Source organism: Canis aureus, chromosome 23 (assembly GCF_053574225.1).
Source record: "Canis aureus isolate CA01 chromosome 23, VMU_Caureus_v.1.0, whole genome shotgun sequence".
NCBI lineage: Eukaryota > Metazoa > Chordata > Mammalia > Carnivora > Canidae > Canis > Canis aureus.
In genome coordinates, this window is record NC_135633.1 from 40198959 (window position 1) to 40222934 (window position 23976).

At 37.5% G+C, this 23976-nt stretch overlaps 1 protein-coding gene across 5 annotated transcripts in view; it reads right to left on the reverse strand.

Moving 5' to 3' along the window:
• The window catches only part of GRM5 (glutamate metabotropic receptor 5), a 519134-nt gene that overhangs the window by 53170 nt on the left and 441988 nt on the right, over positions 1–23976 (reverse strand). For all 5 annotated transcript variants that reach the window (XM_077867373.1, XM_077867375.1, XM_077867376.1 and 2 more), the window contains exon 8: positions 4047–4986. In XM_077867373.1, coding sequence (XP_077723499.1) covers positions 4047–4986 — 940 coding nt within the window. The remainder of the gene's footprint in view (positions 1–4046; positions 4987–23976) is intronic.

Sequence of the window (23976 nt, forward strand, 5' to 3'; positions counted from 1 at the left end):
AGAAACACAGTCACTATAACCTCAGGAGGTATTATTTTTATTCTAAAGTATGCAATTACTGTCATCTTTAAAATGGATCCCTAGCTGTCTGCCATGAGATGTGGAAGGGATATGCATAAGGCCTTTTCAAACATGGCCCAGATCCAGTCTGGATTTATAGTAGCCTGCCTCTCTATGTAACAGATGGAAGAAAGCAGAATCAGGCTGGTCAGAGCATAGAAGCTGCTTCTCCCCCAAAGACCTACAGTCAGAGATTTAAGTTAACTCTTTAAGCCTCCTGTAGATTCCAATTGATGGGCTCATTGGCATATTATAGAATTCAAGCCTGAGAAACCCAACTAATAAAGGTAATTTAGAATAAAATGTGAAAATATTACAAGCATCTAAGTTCAATTTTCCCCCATTGTTTAAGTCCTAGAGATAAATAATGTGATACACACTGGAATTTATAAACTAAAAGGGAAGATAAATCCATACGTAACCAGTTAGATCTTACAATGTGATAAATATCATATCAACACTCTAAACATCTTGATGTTGGATCACAGAAATAGTGTGAGAGCTCTTGGGAGACATAGAAGAAAATAATTTTATTTGAATCTAAATTATCTTATAGGTTAATAGCTAAAAGGGGTAAGGTCTGGTAGGGGATGTGTGTGATGCAAGGATATTACAGCTTCTTCTGGCCTTTCTTCTCCATATCAAAAGCTGGTTCCAGCCTGAATGTGCTAGTTAATGGCAAAAAGAAGTCACTATATAATCAGACTATAGCCTGTCTTGCCAAAGACTATGTACAGAAAACTCAAGAAGTGTCAAAGGTCCCTTCTCACTGTTCGAAATTCTAATATCCAAAGCTACTGACTGCAAAATCTGATCATCAAGGACTACATGGCCCTTTAGGGAAAACAAGTTAAAATATTGCCAAAAATTTCTGTTTTCTATAGGCACTATCAGTAAATTGTGTTATTTCTGTTGCCCCTTATTTACTAAAGTAGAGACAAAATAGTTGAAAATAGTCACCTAATGTTACTAGAGGTATGTTAGAATCATAGCAAAACATGATATTAATGGATGGAATTAATAACCTAATTCTTGAGCAGAAACTGGAAACTGTGGGGGTGCAGGGGATATTTGTAATACAGATCACAGTAGGCTTAATGTTATGAAAGGTAGTAGAACCACTAGGGGATAGTAATATGCACACCTGAACACAAGCAAGAAATAATCACCACATTCCTATTTTCCCAAATTTATTGGATCAATAAATATAACACGGATTATTAAGCATCTTCTGTGTGTCAAGTGCCCTTCTGGATACTTCCAGGCACTGGAGGTAGAGTGATGACAGGGTAGACAAGGCTCCCACTTCTAAGGAGTTTGCCTTGCTTAAATTAGGACAGAGGGTATGCTTTACAATCTGGCAAGGAACTAGACCACGTAAAAATGGAGATGCTCTGGAAAGCTCAGGCTGCGTAATCAATATGTCTATAGACCTATATTGCCTTTTACAATGCTCTTTTTGTTATTAGGATTATCCAGGTTGCATTCCTGACAGAGACTCTCAGGTGTGGAAGAAGACTGATGATCGTTAATGTAGTTAAAAATAATAGTAAACAAACACTTAAGAAGTGCTTACTGCATGGCATATAGTTTACACGTATTTACTCATTTAGTCTCACAATCCTGTGTGAAGGCTGTGTTTCATTATCTCCATTCATCGGAGGAGGAAACCAAGGCCTAGAGAGGTTAATTGATTTGCCTATGGTTCCACAGCTGGTAAGTGATGCTGCCCGTCATTATTCATTCCCAGGGCTGCCTGGCTCTGTACTCTGATATCTTCAGTAAAGCATCTACTGTGTACCTGGCCTTTACACATATATTATTTCTTTCACTCTTTATAATCCTCTGAGGTGGGTGATAGGATTTCAATTTGGCAGATGAAGAAACTCAGGCTCAGAGAGAAGGAATGGCAGGTAGGGCCAGTGTTCAGACCTATAAAGCCAGTGCTCTTCCCCATCGCTCCACGCTGTCTGGGAAACCTGCCCTAAGTGACTTTTTGGGGTGCTTAGGCATAGGCTCACAACTCCATCCCTCTAGTAGCCTGTCTGTTTGACTTATCAAGATGCCTTGGAAAGTTTGATTTGAAGACAGAGTTTAAAGAAATACTGGTAAAATAAAAGTTTGAAAAATAAATTTCCTTAGACAAAAGGCTGATCTTGCAGAATTTCAGAAAAAGAATATTCTAGAGAGGAGTCAGGAAAGCAGATGGAAAATGTTCTGGCATGTCAGATATATGAAAGGTGTTTTGTGGATAGACCATGACATTGCCATGATTTATTAAAGAAGTAGAAGGCACAATCGTTTGCCTCAAGATTTACGATTCAGTTAAATACCTTGCTCAGAGTACATGGAAAGAGATGAGAGGCATATAGGAATTAGAAAAAAAATTAAAAGAGGCTAGGATACAAGATAATAATGCAAATGAATTAAGCTATGTGATTAAGTATCTTGTAAGTGCTTTTCAATCCTCACAAGACATGGTATCTTTACCATCACCATTATTCAGGCTTTGAAGAATTAGGGCTGATAGAAAGGTTGGACTTTCCATGCAGACTAAATTATAAGAGAATCATTCAAGCAATAATATTTAGCTATTTATCTTCCGTTCAAAAAGATGTTTATCTTCCATTTACTTGTCTAGACTTTAGGAAAACTGTACAATCTCTGTAAGTAAGCAGATAATACCCAGACTAGTTCTTCTTATATATACTTCTTAAGTGGAGGGAGTCCTTATTCCCAGTAACAATCTATGTGGCCTTTTTAATACCTCCAAATTTGTTCCCAAGCCACTGATAAGATGATCTCATTGCCTCCATGTTGTGAAGTTATTAGCTGCACTAATTTCACATTGTCCCCTCACAGAGGCCACAGTCTTCCCTTATCCAGAGAAGCAGGGAAGAAAAAAGTGATTACTAGCCAGGCTTACCATGAGCATAAATCTGAGCAGCTCTATGGGATGATAGGTTACACTTAAGGTTCTTAAAGTTTGTCATATTTAAACAGGTTTTAAGGAAACATCTATCTCTGGGATAGCATGGAATATAGCAATCTATGCTACCAGTATTCTCTAGATGTTTATTAAAAATACAGATCTCAGTTGGCTGAAAAAAAAAAAAAAAGATTTCATTACCTTTTGAAGTGCCTTATGAGGCATTTTTCACACAAGGAAGTCCCTCATGGGGGAAGCGGGGAAGCATTAGCTGTTAGTTTCAGAGTCTTTTCAGATGGGAATTGCCCAATAACTACTACCTGGGATGTTGAACTTGAAGTGTGGGATGGGACCGTGGGCAACAGAGAACATGGGAAACTGGCTAGTTGTTTATATGCAAGGTCATTTTGTCGTTTTGCCCTTTTTGAATATTTAAACATTTCCCAAAGTGTTCAAGTTGCCCATTAAGAAGTAAAACAGATTCTGCATTCACGTGTCTCTGTGGGATGGGCAGTCAAGGGCTCTTCTGGGCTTGAAAAAAGTTCAGGCACACAGCACAGTCAGATATGTAAGGCTCATGGCACTCTGTGCTCAGCAAAGTCTTCTGTGTTAACAATAACCTTCTCTACTCTGTCCTGGTAAAGTAGAACTTGGTTCCCGATGGATCTCTGTCCCCTTAGGACCTGGAGGTCCTTGCCTTGGCTTAATGACTTAACTATGCTCTCCCTGCCCTTTAGGACCTCATTTCCTTTTTGCTGAAACTGTTTTTTTTTTTTTTTTTTCTTTATTCCAACTTCTCTGTTTCTGGCTTTGGTGTAAGTAACTGGGTCCACATCCAATTAACCCCGCAAAAACCATTCAGTGAGAATGCCCAACGCCCCTTTCCCAGCACTCTGCCTCCCATAGTTTCATTCAGTCAGGTATTTCCCATTTAAAAGCCCCATGAAAAAACCGAAAAAAAATAAAAAATAAAAAAAAGTAAAAGCCCCATGAAGCAAATGCCATTGCTTCGGTTATTAGGGGCCAGTGCCTCACAATATTCCCCCACAACTTTTACCTTAGGGTTTCCCCAGAGGAGCCCCTTCTCTTCCACAGGTTGACTAGGCTGCTGGATCTGCTGGCTGCTGAGGATGACTTGCCATCCCCCACATGCATGCGCACCACGGTAGATGTGGTGAAGGCGCTGCGCACATTCCTCTCTGGTTTGGCCAGGATGATGTACACCTTCGGCACAAACATGCAGCCCAGCGCCACTGTGGCACTGAGACTGACTGAGAAACACATGGTGATGATTTTGTAGTTGCTGCCAAAGTAGATTGGCACAAAGGCCAGCCATATAATGCAGGTGGTGTACATTGTAAAGGCGATATACTTGGCCTCATTGAAGTTGGCTGGGACATTTCTGGTCTTGAAAGCATAGAAGGTACAGCTCAAAATCAGCAAGCCATTGTATCCAAGAGGAGTGACAACTCCGAGGTTGGTAGTATTACAGATCAGATAGACTTCTCGAATGCTTGGGTAGTCGTGCATTATATCAGGAGGCTCCATTATAAAGAGGGCAACGATGATGCCCAACTGAATGCATATGAGAATGAAAGCAATCACTAGCTGGGCACAGGCACTCATGAATCTGGGCTTTTTGGTACAGATCTTCTTCTTGCTGCCGGCCAGGATCCTTGCAATACGATTGGTCTTGGTTACAAGGGCCGAGTAGCTCATGGCTGGAGAAAGACCAATACCAATTCTCTGAAGGTAGCAATAGATCTGTTTGGGCTTTGCAATGAGGCAGAAGGTACATAAGTAACCCAGGCAGATGCCAGCAAGGATGATGTAGCAGAGTTCCCTGCTGGAGGACTTGACTACAGGTGTATCACGGTAAATGATGAAGACTGCAGTGACAAAGAGGGTGGCCAGCAGGCCGAGGCAGGCAAACACCACAGCTGCAATGGGCTCAGGGTCACCCCAGCGGAGATACTGTACTGGGATCAAGTCACAACCTGCAGAGACAGACACATATCGAAAAAAAGATAGAAACATTTACTTGGGTCACCTAAGAAAACTGCCTAAGTTACAAGCAGCTGCTTATGACCTTTTCACTCTGACTCCAATTTACCTTCCTAATCTCAGTATCCTACACTACTCAGTTCTTCATATATTCATTCATAATATATTTATTTTTATAGTAACACATACTCTGTCATAGGAGCTGTTCTAGGTTCTGAAAACAAAATGGTGAAGAACATATTCCCTGCTCTTCTAAGAAATAACTGGGGAGGGAGTGCTTCTAAATAATTATTAACAACTGGGATGCCTGGGTGGCTCAGTCAGTTAAGCATCTGCCTTCAGCTCAGGTCATGATCCTGGAGTCCTGGGATCGAGCCATCAGGCTCCCTGCTCAGAAGAGAGCCTGCCTCTCCCTCTCCCTCTGCTGTTTTTCTTTTCTCTGCTTGTTCTCTCTCTCTCTCTGTCAAGTAAATAAATAAAATCTTTAAAAAATAATTACTAACTACCATAAGGGCCATTAAGAAGTATAACACGGTTCCTGATATGGTCTGTGGGAGCAATCAAAGCCTCCTTCAAAAAAAAAAAAAAAAAAAAAAAAGAAAGAAAGAAAGAAAAAAAAAAGCCTCCATCAACAGGAATGAACAAATGGAAATATTGGTTTACCTGAGTTTGGGCATCTAGTAGGTTTGGTACATAGAGATTAATTGTAAGGAAAGAGCTAGGAGGCACTGAAGGTATGAAAGGAGCCACCATACAAGTGAGATGTGTGTCCTAGGTAAGACTGGGAAGTAGGCAGGAAGGGATCTTGCAGGAAAGAGAGAACTACACCAATAGGAAATCATTTGTGGGCTCTATATACAGAGAAGAATGACATTGCAGACCAGTTTTAAACATACCTTTGGTTGCTGTGTGGATTTGCGATGAGATAAAGGTGTAGACAGATTTAAAAATTATTTGAAGCAATATAGAGGTGAAATGGATGTGGGGCCACTTGAGACGTCAAGGCATCAAGGATGACCAACATTTGGACCCATCTATGTTGTCCCTGAATCCACTGTGAAGTTAGGATTTTCAGAGAATTGTATGGTTCCAATGTTATAGAAGAGAAGATACTTTAGAAAAAAGATGAATGGATAAAGATGTGGTTTATGTATACAATGGAATATTCCTCAGCCATTAGAAACGACAAATACCCACCATTTGCTTTGACGTGGATGGAACTGGAGGGTATTATGCTGAGTGAAGTAAGTCAATCGGAGAAGGACAAACATTATATGGTCTCATTCATTTGGGGAATATAAATAATAGTGAAAGGGAATAAAGGGGAAAGGAGGAAAAATAAGTGGGAAATATCAGAAAGGGAGACAGAACATGGAAGACTCCTAACTCTGGGAAACGAACTAGGGGTGGTGGAAGGGGAGGTGGGTGGGGGTGGGGGTGACTGGGTGATGGGCACTAAGGTGGGCACTTGACGGGATGAGCACTGGGTGTTATTCTGTCTGTTGGCAAATTGAACACCAATAAAAAATTTTTATTAGTAAAAAAAAGAAAATAAAAGCAAAAGGGGGGCAGTAAAGGAAAACTGACCCTAAAGGCAAACCATTGGCCTGTGTGGGAAATGCCAACACTCCAAAAATTACTCTCAACTCATGGCTTGCAGGTTTTTATATCACTTCATTACACATCAGAAAAAAATGGCAAAACTTGGCATCATTTGGGTTATGTACCTTTTTTTCATATTTCTTTAGGAACAGTGGTTCTCAAACTTGGCTACACATTGGAATCACCCAGAGACATTTTTTTAAAATATTGTGGCCTGAGTCTCACTGTCAGAGTTTCTGATCTAATCGGTCTTGTCATCAGAATTTTTAAAAGACACTGCAAGTGCATCTAAGCATGCAGCCACAGTTGAGAACCACTGCTCTAGAAGGGTCACTTCCCTGTGTGGGTATATGTATAAAGTAGCATTTATTACAGAACAGGAACATAAAGAAACCACACTGAGTGAGTAGGAAAGGAGTTTAACAATTGAGGACTGGACTTTTGAGGAATGTGGCAGAGACAACTAATTGCCTACAAATATCCATTCTCTCCTTTATACTCAGCAACAGATCTCTAATTTCATTTGGGGCTGGTAAAGGGTGCAGCTACAACACTACATATTCCAGCAACATTTGCAATCAGATTTAGGTTTTAGGTTTTAGCCAGAAAGATGTAAGCAGAGATACTCCTTATAGGAAAATGACTCATTTTTGGAGAATAGCTAAAAAGCTATTGCCCTTCCCGGTTTTCTCCTTCTCTTGCCTGGAATATAAACACGGTGGATAGAGTTCCAGGACAGAAAGTGTGTTTTGAGTTCGGAAGAGAATCCTTATTAACCATGGAACCACTGACTAGCTCTAGACTATGGATATCACATTTGCTTTGTTTAAGCTACTTTTCATCCCTGAAATATACCCTTAAAATAAAGTTTAAGCTACTTTTCATCCCTGAAATATCAAATCAAATCCTAATTGATATGGGTATAAGATTTTCCTATTAAATTACTATATTCCATGGTCAAGGGTAGTGTAGTAAGTGGCTTTGAATGCCAAAGGTTACTTGAAGCTAAGGGAGACAGCAAGTAATGATAGCAAAGAAGCATGTGGTTCTTTTCAAAATATGGCTAAATGCAGCTATGGTAAAAAGGAAAGAAAACATTCTCTGTCCCTTATTTCTGCCTTGCCAGTTCCTTTCTTCAAGATCTTGACTTCAAATAGTACCATTATTATTATTATTATTATTATTATTATTATTATTATTATTAAATTCATCATGGGTTTAATGGGATTTGTGAGTTAGCCTAGGATTTTCAGCACACTTTACAGAATTGTTTCAATGGGAAAATGCAGTCTTATTTAAAAAGTCTGTGTATTTAGGTGCCTGGGTGGCCCAGTTGGTTAAGCATCTGACTTTAGATTTTGGACTCAGGTCATGATCTCAGGGTCATGAGATGAAGCCCCTATGTTGGGCTCCAAGCTGGGTTTGGAATCTGCTTAAGATTTTCTCTCTCCCTCACTCCCTGCTCCTTTTTCCTTACTTGCTCTCTCTAACAAAACAAAACAAACAAAAAATCCTATGTATTTATTTTTTTTAAGATTTATTTATTTATTCATGAGAGACACAGAAAGAGAGAGGCAGAGACTCAGGCAGAGCGAGAAGCAGGCTCCATGTAGGGAACCTGATGTGGGACTCGATCCTGGGTCTCCAGGATCACACCCTGGGCTGAAGGCGGCGCCAAACCACTAAGCCACCCGGGCTGTCCTATGTATTTAATATTGAAACAAGATGCTTTTAAGTTAAAAAAATGTGGATGGCCCAGACTAAATATGAGACCTTTATTTCACAAAATGTTATTCATTATAAATAAACACATACCTCATTGCTAATGAGTATACCTGTATCCTTATATTTAGGCATCTGTATTCATATATGCAGTTTATATGTTGGAATTCAATCTTTAAAACTTTAGCATACCATACATAACCATAGCATTTAGCTTCATATTTATGGATTTGTTCCTTGAGAGACTATTTTACAATAGGAAAATAGGGATTAATCTATCATTCCTATCTTTATTTTTCCATAACTGTTTATTTAGAACATTGATGTGACAATGAAATTTATTATCTACTGTAGTTAATTCTAACAGGGCCTGTTTCCCCTCCTAGGTCATAAGCTGCTAACATCCACAGTAACTTACTGACATAGGAAACAGGTATGGGGCAGCCCTGGTGGCTCAGAGGTTTAGCACTGCCTTCAGCCCAGGGTGTGATCCTGGAGACCCAGGATAGAGTCCCACATCGGGCTCCCTGCATGGAGCCTGCTTCTCCCTCTGCCTGTGTCTCTGCCTCTCTGTCTCTGTGTCTCTCATGAATAAATAAATAAAATCTTAAAAAAAAAAAGAAACATGTATGTGGTGCATGAAGCAGGAATCATTAGCTAAAAAGAATTAACTGAAAAAAATGTATAAATATTTACTTTAAGGGCTTTCATTTTACTCCTTCTTTGCTGTTCTGCTAATTCTTAATTGTTTTTATCTAGATGTACTTAGTACCCTAATCCTAAATGTTTTGCATATGACAGCATTCACTACTCTTTTTATATCAAATATATTCTTGAACTCTTCCCATGTAACCCATTAACATCATTTATGAAACTAAAGAAAATCCCATTAGATATATGTGTTGGAAGAAATGTGCATAAGTCGTGGTTCTAATGTGATGTGATTATCTTCACAAATTTACCAGAATTTATAAATTCAAATGTATGTTTTTCATTTAATGTGAACCACCCAGAAGGCTTTATGTTTAGTTCAATGATGCTGCCATTGCACAAAATACTTTTGTAACTATTCTCTTGGAATAGCAAATTGGATTCTGATTAGAGTGTTATAATCACTGAATCTTATAATTGGATAAGTTCTTAGAGATTCCAAAAATGGATATGCATCACAATCACTTGAGGAGGTGTCTACAAAAATACAATTCGAGAGTCCAAAGCAGGAAATTTTGAATCAGTGCATTTTGAATCAGGACAAAGGAATCTTATTTTGAATAAGTAAGCTTAGTGACTGTACAATTGATCCTTGGCTGGCAGCTCAAGCTTAGACTGTCAGACTGACTTCTTATCCAATGGGTGAATGTCTTATGTGATAATTCCCAGGTGTGATCACCCACACTGTGCCTAAGATTTTTCATGAACTATATTGTCTCAAGGCCAAGATTAGTGGTGGGGGAAGACAGATTAGGAAGACAGGAGATCAGGATGGCAAGTGGAGACTATAGGTGAATAAACTAGTCAGAAGGCTATCACAAGAGGATAGTTCTGGGATGATAGGGCAAAAACTAAGTCATTGTACTAAAGAAAACATTGATCTGGGAAAGACATTTTGGAGCTGGAATTGAAAGAAATTACGAGGTAGAGAGAACTGTCAGGAGAGAGGCTTCTAACCAAGTCGATAGCAGAGCTATTAACTAAGATGAAGGCTGTAGGAAGAAAAGGATCACATTTTATGGGGATGATAATTAGTTCCAATTTGGACATGTTGTGTTTGATTGTCTGATGAGTTACTGAGTAAGTGGAAGCAGAGGTTTAGGAAAGATAGCAGGGTGGAAGTTATAGGTTTAGGTATCATCTATTTACAGGTGGAAATAAGAGATTTGTAAATAAATACAATAAATGAGGAAATGCACAGATACAGATTAGAGTAGAGCCCAGAGGTCTGGCATAACATCAATATTAGGGAAGGGCAGAAGGAAAGTATATGTCACAGATGTTAAGGTAACCAGCCAGAAGGAAAGAAGTGTATCAGAAGCTAAAAAGGGAAGTGATCAGTTGGATAGCTCACCATACCCTCCTCCAACAATATCATTATAGTTTTTTTTTTTTTTTTAATCCCTACCTAGAGGGCTGGCACAAAGTTTTGAGCTTCAAATTTGCAGATACCTATCTCTTCTGATGAGATCTCTTTCTCTTATTTATTTCCCCCTTACTACTATTAGATCTATTTCTTTTGAACAATGTGGCTTCCTTCCATTGCTGTATTCCTATCATGGAACATATTCTTCCAAATCTCAGAATAATGCTAATCTTATCATGACATAAATTTAAATACCTCTGCTGTGTGCATTGGTTTACAAATATCTGAATGTCCTGTTATTCTTCCTAGATCTTTCTTTATTTCTTTCTGTGAATTACTGAGCATTTTCTCCATTAATGTTTGTTTTGTAATTCCTGTTTCTTTTTTTTTTTTTTAAGATTTTATTTATTTATTCATGAAAGACAGAGAGAAAGAGAGGCAGAGACACAGGCCGGGAGAGAAGTAGGCTCCATGCAGGGAGACAGATGTGGGACTCAATCCCAGGACAGGATCACACCCTGGTCCTAAGGCAGGGGCTAAACTGCTGAGCCACCCAGGTGTCCCCTAATTCCTGTTTCCTTCTTATTGTTTTATTGTTGTTGTTTGTTTCCTTCTTATTGTAATGATAATTTACTGGAAGTACTCAGTGTACTACTCAAGTACTACATACTGGAAGGGTATATAGACATTAACTAAGAATTTATAGTAGTTTGTAGTTTTAGTATAAATTTACTCAATTTAGTATATGTTCTATTTTAAAGAATCTTGATCATGTCAATGAAGTTCCCTACTAGCAAGCATATTAGAGTTTCACAGAAGATGCACAACATTGTAATTCTTTTTAGAAATGCAGATGATCAGCAGACTAGAAAACCAAGACCTGTTTGATAACATCTATTTAAGTAGTTATCCATTTCTCATTTTCCTCCTTTTTCATGCTTGATCCTTATTGTATTGTTCTCTAGTATAAGTCTATCCTTTCATAACTTGAAGTGATATATTTTGAAAATACAAGAGTTTTTTTTTTAAGGGAAAGTGAACTGCAAAAACTATATTATCCATGTTCATTCTGTGATTCCACTAATGTGCTTTCTACACCTCTAATTAGAGAATGGATGGTCCACTGATTTCCTGGACACCTAAAAACAATATGATGCTTAGTAATAATTGGTACTCATGCTTATTGTTTGGGTATTAGTCTTAAAGGATTAATAGTCTTATAGTTAATTATTCCTAGACTATTACATTTTCAAACCCTGTTCCATTTGTCTGTGTAGGCAGAAGGAATGAGGAGTCAAGATCCTGGGATGGGGGCAGCCCGGGTGGCTCAGTGGTTTAGCATTGCCTTCAGCTCAGGGTGTGATCCTGGAGACCCGGGATCGAGTCCCATGTCAGGCTCCCTGCATGGAGCCTGCTTCTCCCTCTGCCTGTGTCTCTGCCTCTCTCTCAGTGTGCGCCTCTCATGAATAAATAAATAAAATCTTTTTTAAAAAAAATCCTGGGATGGATGTCTGATATTCTATAAGTCAGCTAGACAGGAACTCCTTAACAAGCTTCATATTTTTAGAGGAAGAGAAGTTGCTGAGAATCTCTGAGAATCAGATGCATGTGTCCTCAGCTGTTGGTCAGGCCATTTCAAGTGTGCAAAACTGATATGGGTCTGTTGTAGGACTATCCTTTGACACCTGAGCAATAGATCTGCCCAGAATACAAGGTGTTGACTGGTGACTAACATGCTTGTTTCTAGTCTGTTCCATCCATAGACCATTAGTCTACCTTTACCACTGTGTTTACTTGTCTAGATTTTGATTTCTAGGATGTTGAGCTGAGATACCTGAGGAATGCAGACTCAATTGTTTCTGCATGGTCCATATCCTTGATCCTTTGATATTTTCTCTTCATTTAGCCTGAGCTAAAAAAATTCCCATGGTTCAGAAGAATTGGAAGTGGTGTTTACGTGTGTGTGATATTTAGGTACCTTATTTTTCTTTGTAGCATTTACTATAACATCACCTATTTTGTGTGTAATGTGTGTGTGAGAAAGAGAGAAAGAGACAGAGAGAGAGAGATTTGAGAGACATTATATTACCGTCTATCCTTCCTTGACTATAACACTCGGATGTTAGGGAATTTATTTCTTTTCCTCACAAATGGATCCCTGGTACTGAGTATTGTGCCTAACTCATATTTACATAGCAATTCACAAATTAATATATTTACCACATAATCAAAGTTTATAATTTTCATCCTGATGTATGGATCAAATCATTCTCAGCAAACCATTTTTGTTGCCTTTAAGAAGTTCCAAGTTACAGAATTCTTAGTTACCATTATAGATAGATGTCTGAATTCAGTGCATTATACCTGAATTTTTAAGATTCTGGTAACCAGAGAGAGCAAAACTGAGTATGTACCTCCAAAGCTTACTTTTGCCTAGAGGTGACTTGTTTCACATTAGAAATATTCCTGGTACTAACTTGGCAATGAGGAATTTTTATGATTGACTGAATAATCTAACTCTGAGTAATTCACTGGATCTGGGAAGCATAGGTAGAGAAAAGAGAAAGGCAGTAGACAGAATGACAGAAGTCATTCTATAACACCATCTAACTATAAAATTCAGATTTACTCTTCTCAAGAAGGCTGTTAACTGCAACATGTTTTACTTCAGGTCAGAAAAAAAAGTCCTTAGTGGGGAAGGCTTAATGTTGAGTTGATTGATTTTTACAATTTTTACCATTACATTATCATGAAACAAAACATACCATGATGACTCCCTGAAATAAAAATTTAGTTTCTATCCAAAATGTTGATTAAGTTTTATCTGAACCTGCCTCAATAGGAAGCTACCTCATTCCTGCTTATTCAGGAGGAAAAAAAGGGAGGAAACTAACATTTATTGAGTGCCTACTATATGCTAGGTGTTATTCTAGATATTTTAGTAATCTTCATAATAAACAAGATAAGTATTAAATCTGTTTTACAGAGGAATAGTATAAGGTTTAATATGCTAACTTATTGAGGCTGAGATTAAAACCCTGTGGGATTTTTGATTGATTGATTGATGCCATATAAGGAGAGGCAAACTGATCAAGTGCCCCTTTGAAAGTGGTCTTGAGGCTACTTAGTAGGAAAGAGAATCATGAATAATTAACAGTGTTTGCCCGTGTGTGAGGAGGGGCCAGTGATAGCATACATATTTGACATTTGTTAGCCTAACAAAAGTCCATACCCCCCTCTGAGAATCTCATCAGTTCAAATGCATCAAGCAATGCCCTCATCCTGGCACATATGTCCTGGGTTGCTGGACCAGTGACACTGATTGTTGCTTTTGTGTCCCTAAAGTTTCCTAGTGTCGAAATTTTCTTGAATGGGCACCAGATACCCACAGGACACAAGAACAAGGATTGATTGTAGGACATTTCTAACATTGCCACACAGGGGACTCAACAGCCATCCATTTATCACTAGATCCAGCCTGTATCATGCCCTTCATGGTTTATTAAATATTTTTGTTTTAGATTCCTTAATAAAATTCCTTCAGAGATCTGAAAACTCAGGGCTGTAGCTTTTATTTAGTTTTCATTTTTGTTCTTTTTTATTGGTTACATTTTATAGGGGAGTTTGAATATGTATGCAAAGATTTATTTCATAATTAAAGCATAAAGGATGGTTTAATGGTACTGCAGGGTGCTAAGGGGAAGGATTATCACAGATGCACATTTGTAGGGAACAGCTTTGAAAAATATGACTTCTGGTCATGCTGCAGATGAAGAGCAGAGGAAAAACACAGTGTATGAATTTCAATAGTAAAATGTGTTGACTGGAATACTTTGCTTCATTTTTACTTTTCCCCTAGTCCCCTTCCCTGGCTAACTCTTCCTTACTCTTTCATTCACCAGATCCTCTGAGCATGGCTTTTCTGATCTCCTGAGCCTGAAGGACAGGTTCCTCCAGGATGGTTCGCCTCTAGGCTGGGGCCTATCACAGCACCGGCACAACACTGTTTTGCACATAATAGCACAACCATCATGCTCACAGTGAGTCTGCGTATCAGTCTTACCCGTGGACTGTGAGCAATATGAGAGCAGGAGGCTGTGTCTTTGCTTTTTGTATTGTGCTTGGCATGTAGCAAGGAGTTGAAACAGGCGAATGAATGTGTGGTTACATTAAAGAAGAGGAGGGACAACTGAAGAATCAGACAGACACTTCCATTTCAGCTGGCACACAACTATTTCCTGGGATTATGAGACTTTCCCTCTATTTGTGTCTCAATTTTTTCTACACATGAAACAGAAATAATACAGAATTCCATTCCCTTCTCTTCCTTATAATGAGAGCTTTGATATAGAGAAACCCTTGTAGAAGAATTTGCATATGAGAAAGTAAAGACATTACCTGAAAAGCCTGGGTGAAGCAATTTCTTAGGACTGAGTCTATACAATGCTTAAAAAACTATTTTTGTGTTTTACTATAATAAAACATTACAGTCATCACTTTAAAGCCAATAGACTCCAAAAAAGTGTTACGTAGATATTTTCAGCTCCAGTGAGCATTTTACAATTACTTTATATATCTTTCCATTAAAATTATGGCTTTCCAGGACCTTCTTCTGGTTCTAGTCAGACTCTTAGATTTTCTTTTTCTTTCTTTCTTTCTCTTTCTTTCTTTCTTTCTTTCTTTCTTTCTTTCTTTCTTTCTTTCTTTCTTTCTTTCTTTCTTTTCTTTCTTTCTTTCTTTCTTTCTTTCTTTCTTTCTTTCTTTCTTTCTTTCTTTCTTTCTTTCTTTCTTTCTTTCTTTCTTTTTTTTTTTCCAAATAGTCTGTATACTAAAAGGAGTTTTCCTCCTGTGTGGCTGGTCTTCCATCAGAATGTTCAGAGGCTTTCTGATTTTCTGACTCTGAGTTCTTGCAGGCCCCACAGTATTCTTTCTGTGTTCCCACAGACTATGTCACATGGTCTTGATTTTTTTTTTTTTTGTCTTGGAGACATAAGAGGAATATTCTGAAGCCTGGCCTGGGTTTATATTTCCTTACCTAAGGGGGATTACAAAATCGCATGTATATTCTGCTGTGGATTTTACCTCTCATTTCTCTTTCCAAGCCTACTGATTCCTGAATTTTAACTGTCATAATATTTAGTATTTCTTAATTCAGCCACTGGTATATATTTAATTAACTAAAATGCTCATATTTACTATTACAAGGAAATATAGGAACAAACCTCACCCATACATAAGTGGGTAGGGGGCAAGATTAATGCCTCATCCTACCATTAAAGAGATTAAAAATGTTCCCATCATACAACTAGAGTATGCCACTTATTTCTCAATTGAACACACAGTAGAAAGCACTCACTCCATTCAAAGCACTTGACCCACACCATGATGACATAAAGACAATAATTTATTCACTTAAAATGGTGTCTTGGGCAAGTACTCAGGGTCTTTGATTCTACTTTTCTAGGCACTTATATCTTCTTTAATACCTCAGTCTAGGTAGGCACCATTACTTCATGTATTTTTAATGAAGAGAACTGAGGTAAGATTGGAAGTGGAGAACATGTGAAGTGAAAGGAACCACAAGAGAAAAAGAACAGATATGGAAAACAGAAGAAATGTAAAGAAAAGGGTGAAATGCAGAAGTCAGATGTGCAGAGGCCTATCTATACAGTGTCATAAGGGAGTATTTTTTTTTAAAGATTTTATTTATTTATTCATGAGAATACACAGAGAGGAGAGAGAGAGAGAGACACAGGGACACAGGCAGAGGGAGAAGCAGGCTCCATGCAGAGAGCCTGACGTGGGACTCGATCCCGGGTCTCCAGGATCACGCCTTGGGCTGTAGGCAGTGGTAAACCGCTAAGCCACCCGGGCTGCCCTCATGAGAGAGTTATAATTTTTTTGGCAATTACTACTGAGAGTTCAAATAGGAAGTCAGTAAAAGCTTTAGGAAGAGACATAATAATACCTTCCTTCCTACATTGCAAGGATTAGACTGAGGACCATATAATATAATGTGTGACTTGAAGAGTGGCATGATAATTATGATGAGAAAAGGAGGAAAAAGAGAAGTCTATGCATAAAATAGTAGTGACTCAATATCTGCTAAATTGCCTGTGTGTTTTATTAGATTGTCCTCTGCTCTACTGGGGAAAAGCCAGGCCTATTTCATCTTTCTCGCCTGTTTATATAAATACAGCCTCAAGTAAATGGTATTATATTGTCTTAAATTGTTTGTAAGTACAAGGCAGCACATATGCTCTCTGAATTTTTCACTTGACTTAATGTGATTTTTAGGAGGTGGCAAGTAGGAGACATTTATCTGCTTCATATTGCTCATATAATATACCACTGTTTTATAAAAATTTTCCAAGTGCGTTAGATAATGTAGTGGTAGGCACTGTGTTATAATGTTTTATGTTATTGGGGGAAAATGTGATAATTTATTTTGAGTAGGCTATATTTATCAAAAGCTAAAATCAATGAAACCACATTATTTTCTTCAGTCTGGTTATATCAAAGTGGTTTTTGACCATGGTGACATTGTTTTTAGCCAGACCACAAATTTATCATTGTGAAGAAGAATACAGTGCACATTTTTCATTGCATGGTTTCTGGCAAGATGAAAACTGGCTTATGTTCTCTTTGAGACTTGTTTTGAGAAGTTCCATTGAGAGAGGACCTTTTTGCAATTTTATTTTTCTTGGCACAAATGGTGTTACATTTATAAATATATCATCTTCTTGACTTATCTGGTGGGATAAACAAATTTATCAGTTAATGAAAATTGAGAATTTGGAAGAGTAAGAAGGCAATTTTATAATTTTTGGATGTATGAGCACCAGAATTTCATTAAAAAAAAAACATTGTTCTTTTCAGCATTAACTAAAACAGCTTCATCAAGCTCATTATTTGAAAAAGACCACTGTACAAAATTTTTCATTGCATTTTAGATATCCTTTCAGAAGGAATCCAGTGATTCATGCTTATTTCCATATTGTCTACAGCATCGTATCAAGGAAAAAGCAAGAGTTTTACACAAGAGCTTTTATAGTGAGGCTTGAACCTTATTTCTTTTACTTACTGTGTGACCACAAACACAGATATTTTACATTTTTAATCTCAGTTTTCTGCAAATGAAGATAATGATTCCAATATTTTTGGAGGATAAGGAGGGTTACTTAGCAGAATGCAAAGTTCCTATTACCCAACAGGCACTCAATACTTGGGGATTTATTTCCTTCTATCCTGTAATTTATTTCTTCAACAAATATTTATTGAGTATCTATTATGTTCCAGGACCTTAATATTCAAAAGCGAACAAAACATGCAAGAAAAAAAATCCCCTACTCTACCTTATATTCCAACTAGGGATATTGACATTATGCATATAATCAGTAAAAATAAATTAATACATAAACAACATAATAGAATGAAAGGTTAGATATGAAATGGAGAAGAAAGGAAGGACAATTGGTAGTATTAAACAAGTTGCTCAGGGTAGACATTGAGCAAGGACTTGGAAGAAGGAAGGATAACAGTATGGGTGTCTGGGGTGGAGCATTCCTGGCAAACAGCTAAGGCAATGACCCGAGGATAAAAGCCTTCTCAGTGTTTTAATGGAACTAAAAAAGGACCAATGTGTTAGAGGGAGGGGAAGATGAAGTGAAGGGGAAAGTATCCTGAGACAAAACAAAGGACCAGATTTTATAGAACATGAATTTGTAAGGACTTTGACTTTGAATGAGATCAGAAACCATGGGAGGTTCTTAGACAATGCAGCAACGTGATCTGGCTTACAGAAAGGTGTTTCTGCCTGGGGTATTAAGTGGTTATAGGTAGGGGTAAGGGTACAATCAGGAAGACTACTAAGGTTATTTCAGTAGTAAAGGCAATTAATGATGATTTTACAGTGGAGGTAGGGAAGAGTGGTAGGATTCTGTTTGAAGAGTCAGTGGGATTTCCTGGTCAATTGATTAAAGGATATGAGAGGAATCAAAGGATGATTCCAAAGTTATTGATTTGAGCTACTGAAAGAATGGATTTGCCACCAGGTGAAATATAGAATGCTTGGGGATCAGGAAGATAAAGACCTGGTTTGCATCTTTGGAAATGTAGAATTTGAGATATCTTTTAGATATCCAAGTAAATATGTCAGGTAGGCAGTTGAATATTCAAGTTTGGAGATTAGATGACAAGTCTGGGCTATAGATTCAAATTTAGAAATGTCTTCAATTCATAACTGAGAATAATACCATGAGACTGGGTAAGATCACCAGTGAAGCAAATGTAGATAGAAAAGACTAAGCCCTGGGATACTCCAAAACTTTAGCCTCAGTTTTATTTAAAACATACAGCTGAATATAAATGTAAAAATACTGAGGGAAATAGATGCTAGATCCCTTTGGGGAAGATTAAAAAATATTTTCTTCCCTCTTGTGACTGAGAAAAATAGCAGAAGTAGATAATAATGCCTTCAATGAAATCAGAAAACTTTTGATTACAGAGAGTGATTTTAAAAAAGGAGGGGAGGGCACTTGGAGAGTTTGGTTGGTTGAGCATCCGCTCATGATCTTGGCTCACGTCTTGGTTTCAGGTTCCTGAACTCAAGCCCCAAATGCCTTTTAGTCTTGTTATAGTTCATGACTACTTTTCTGGGGTTTCCAGATCACCATTAACCTGTTAACCTGTCTAACCATTCATTTAGAATCGAAAGAGAATCTGAGTAACCTTAAAAGAAATGCTCACATACAAATTCATTGCCTATTCTGCACCATTCACTGGGCTAGTCATTGATTTAAAGGATCATACTTTCAAATGTGGAAGACATCAACAGAGAAAAGTTAGAACTTCTAGATTTTCTCATTCATTCATCTTCAATTAATCAATCAATCTCTATATTCATTTCTCATCACTATATATTTTTAAAATTTTATTAACACTAGACTGAAATATAATTGAATTGTTAACAGGTACTAAATTACTTGTACACTATTTAATCTCTCCAATAACTCTTTGAACTAATTACTACCATTACCTTAATTTTATGTGAGAAGTTGAAGCTCAGAGAAGGAAATTTATTTATAAAGTCACACAGTGAATCACTGGCAGGGTATAGATTTGAACATGGATATGTCTGACCCCAGAGCCTTTTGATTTAAACCATTATGCTATTGTAAGATAATAAAGATGACGTATTGCAGATATGTTGTGCACACAGCCAAAACTCTCACCTGCATTTTTTAAAACTACGTTTGTCATAAATTCACCTTCCTTAGATTGTATTGGTGTTTATGTAGCAAACTTAAGGAAAATCTAGAAAGTGCTTAGGGCCCTCGGAACTCCATTGTTAAATGAAGTCTCTTTTACACTTGATCACTATTATGATGTTTGATCTTTAGAAAAGGATCGTCCCCATCATATCGGCTTTGTCAGAAAAGTAAATGTAAAATAGTGCTTCACTTGCTCTTGAATAGCTTTGCGATATTGGAAAAATATTTTCAGGCACATAACCTTCCTTACATATGACATGTTGTAACATTCCTCAGTGCTTTCTTTCTGCTCGCAAATTCCTTTTCCTTTTACCTGGTTAACTTCATTTCACATTCACTGATTCCATTTCCTTCCAGAAGGTACCACCAAACTGCCAAGACCTGGTTGATTTTCTCTTCTCAATGTTTCTATAGTAATCACTACTTTCTCTCATCCTAACACTCTCCTTCCTCTTTTGTTCCTTTCCTTTGTTTATTTGTTCATTCTCGTATTTCCTCTTCCTCTTTTAGTCTTTCAGTTGACAAACATTAAATCAATTTTTACTATATGCTGGGTGTATTTAATATATTATATTGAAATTGCCTTTTTTTTAGTATGTCTGTCTGCCCTGGCACTGGAATCCTTGAGGGTAGGGACTATGTCTCCATGATCACTGTGTGTCCAATACCTAGCGCTATGTTTGCACCTAGTTAGAATATTTGCTCATGAGTACCATCCAGTGTGCCTCCAGTGAACCTGGCATATGGTTCATTTGTAGTATATATCATAGGTTATAGTATTTTTTGACATTTTATTCATTTATTTTTGTGTGTGTGTGAGAGAGAGAGAGAGGACGTGAGTGGGGTGAGGGGCAGAGAGAGAAGCAGAAACCCTACTGAGCAGGGAGCCCCATGTGGGGCTCCATCCTGGGACTCTGGGATCATGACCAGATGCTTAACTTACTGAGCCACACAGGTGCCCTATCATAGGTTATACTCTTAATGTAATTCCTGCTTTAAGTCAGCCCTCTTCTGTTATGGACCTTTGATTCTATATAAATGGAAAGTCAGACACCTTCCATTTACATCTCTATCTATAGAACTTAGCACAGAGTTGACAACAGTGTAGAAACTGGATAAAAGAACTTTTGCTGAATGAGTAATAGAATAACCAGCTGGTATAACATATGCTCCTATTCAAATTATTACCTAACCTAGAAGCCAAGAAATTAGAGGTCACCATAATGAAAACCTGTTCTGTTTTTAATATTAACAAGAAGTATTTAATATAATCATAGTGATAAAAATAAACATTTCTCAACTAAAATCACAACAGATCTCCCCTAAAGAATCAGAAACAAATAATATTAAATAAGTGGGAAATATCAGAAAGGGAGACAGAACATGGAAGACTCCTAACTCTGGGAAATGAACTAGGGGAGGTGGAAGGGGAGGAGGGCGGGGGGTGGGGGTGACTGGGTGGCGGGCACTGAGATGGGCACTTGACGGGATGAGCACTGGGTGTTATTCTGTATGTTGGCAAATTGAACACCAATAAAAATAAATTTATTATTAAAAAACAAAAATAAAAAAAATATTTAATACGTGGCAAGGATTTTTTTACCCCTTTCCTCATCCAAGTTGAATTGTAGTAAATAGGCAGCACATTTTAAGGACAATTGAAATGAAAATATCAGAGCAATTTGGAGATAATTAACATGTGACCAGCTTGAACGCTGAATTTTTTTCCTTTCCATGACTTCTGGATAATATGAAACAACAGAATGTGAATGGTGGAAAAAGGAAGGCGGGTAGCATAAAGCAGCGAAATCATAGTACTTGGGCTTGTTTTCCACTGGTTTTGTCAATTAATCCCTAGTTTGAACAGTTTACAGAATCTTCCTGGGTCTTAATTAATTCAATTATAAAATAGTAATATCTACCTCATAGGACCCAAAAAGCTAATGCTTAAGATAGTTACAATGATTGGTAATGAAAATCAATCCTCCCTATGTTTTTAAAATCTACTTATTTATTAAAAGGCAAAAAAAAAAAAGTCCCAAGAAAAGTGGGACAAACTGAGGAATACAAAGTAATTACCTGTAAGAAAAGAGTATCTGAAATGCTAGAGTTATAAAACTTGTGCGTGGTTAGTACCCTTGGAGCTCATCCTCCAATCCCTCCCAGGTTCCCACCAGCTCCCTTTTGTTAGACTCTCTTTTCTTTTTCTCTCTTAATGAAGATACAAAGATTTCAACTTCCAAAGCAATTAGGTAACTGGGGGAACCGAAGGAACTTCCTAGAGAATGTTCCTACTGACATTAAAATGTTGATAGCAAGCACCCTGCCTTCCTTCTATTTTACAGCTCTGCATTTAAAATAAATAAGATACATTTATAAAGTGAAAAGCAGGAAATCATTCTAACTTCCTGTCATAAAGCTTCTCATTGAGTTACTTTTTGGAAAGTCATTTTGTTTTTGCTTTTTCCTTTTCAGTTGGGTTTGTTTGAAGGTTGCCAGAGCTGGCAAGCCCACCTGAAAGGGTTTCCGTGGCTTTGGCTTTAGACAGAGGAACCACGGATCTGCTACTTTTAACCCATCCCAAATTCTTTGAGAGAAACAAATTAAAGATTCCTTCTAGGACAGTTTTTGCATTTATCTGGTGGGGAATGGTGTGTGATGAAAAAGTTGCCTTGGCAGAAGCTTTCAGGGAATTCTTTGAGTGTTGAGCTCTAAATTGTTGCTTTCCACTATTTTTTCCTCTTTCCTTTTTCAAACCAGATTAGATTGTGGTTGCATTGTTCTGTTTGGGAAACAGTTACCTTCTCCTTTCGATTTCAATTCCTAATCAGTTTGCTCCTTTGCTCTTTATTCCCACCACATCATCATAGTCCAAACCACAAATAGATTCACATTGTGATTTGCAAAATTTCATTATTGTGGTTTTCTTTTATCCTCCTTTTAACTTCTCTGTTTTAATCTTTAATTTAAAATGTTATTGTTTAGTATTCAACATTTAAATAGTCCAAAGAATATGAAATATTTTTAAGTTATAAAGATTGTAAACATGCAGGGAATTATAGAATGAACATAAAAAAATCCAGGTTTTTAAAAAAGATTTTATTTATTTATTCATGAGAGACACAGAGAGAGGCAGAGACATAGGCAGAGGGAGAAGCAGGATCCTTAGAAGGAGCCTGATGCAGGACTCCATCCCAGGAGCCCAGGATCATGTCCTGAGCTGAAGGCAGACCCTCAACCACTGAGCCACTCAGGTGTCCCTAAAAAATCCAGATTTAACAAATGGTGATATTTTGTCATAATTGTTTCAAACTACACATACACAGCTTAGAGACAAAATTGAAACCTCTTTTGTAACTCCCATCTGACTCCCTTCCTTCTCTCTCTCTAGATGAAACTAGTATTCTGAAATTAGTATCCTTCCTGTTCATGTTTTTAAATAATATTCACTCTTTACATTGCAACTATTTGAATAATATTTATAAAGCAGTCCACCATGTTTGCATTAACTTTTTTATTCATTTCTTGGACATTCCTGGAGATGATAATTGCCTTGTTCAAAACTATTCTTTCTACTCAAATGTAAACATCGTAAGGGCAGAGAATTTTATGTTTTAGTTATGGAAATATTTTTAGCTCTTAGAACATTGCCTGAGGCAGAGGAATTGCTAGGTATATATTTGTTGAACAAATTACTAAGTAATTCAATAACGATTTTTAATTTCCCTTAGAAGAAACTTAAAAAAAAAAAAAAGAAGAAACTTCAAAATATTTACCATGGCTTACAAAGCCCTTATAGAGATGGCCTCTGCCTCGCTTGCCTGTCTCATTCCCTCCACTCCAAACTCTCTGTTCCTTCTCAGTGGCTGTAGTCTAAGTCCCAAACACTCCTCTCCCATTTTAGTTTGGCCAACTACCACCTTTCCTTCCATTCTTGGATATCTGCTAGTCATCAAAGAGACAAACTTAAAACTCCTCTAACTTGCTTCCACTGATATAGGATCCTATGCTCTTGGGTGCTCTCTGTTATTAACACTCGATATCTTATTCTCTGTTAATATTTAGGATGATCATCTCTTTGAAGTAGGGATCCCATTTATCCTATTCATTGTTAACATAGATATCTGAAAGGTGTTTGACAAAAAATAACTACTTGCTGTCTCAATGAAAATAAGTTGGGTTAGGGACATTGTGTTCTGCCCTCATCCTCCATTTTTTCCTTCTTCTTTCTGATTTTCATCCAGATTCTCTTTCTCTCTCTTCCTAATTCCTGGTTCCAGGTTCCTGCCAATTTATGATAGCTAATAAGA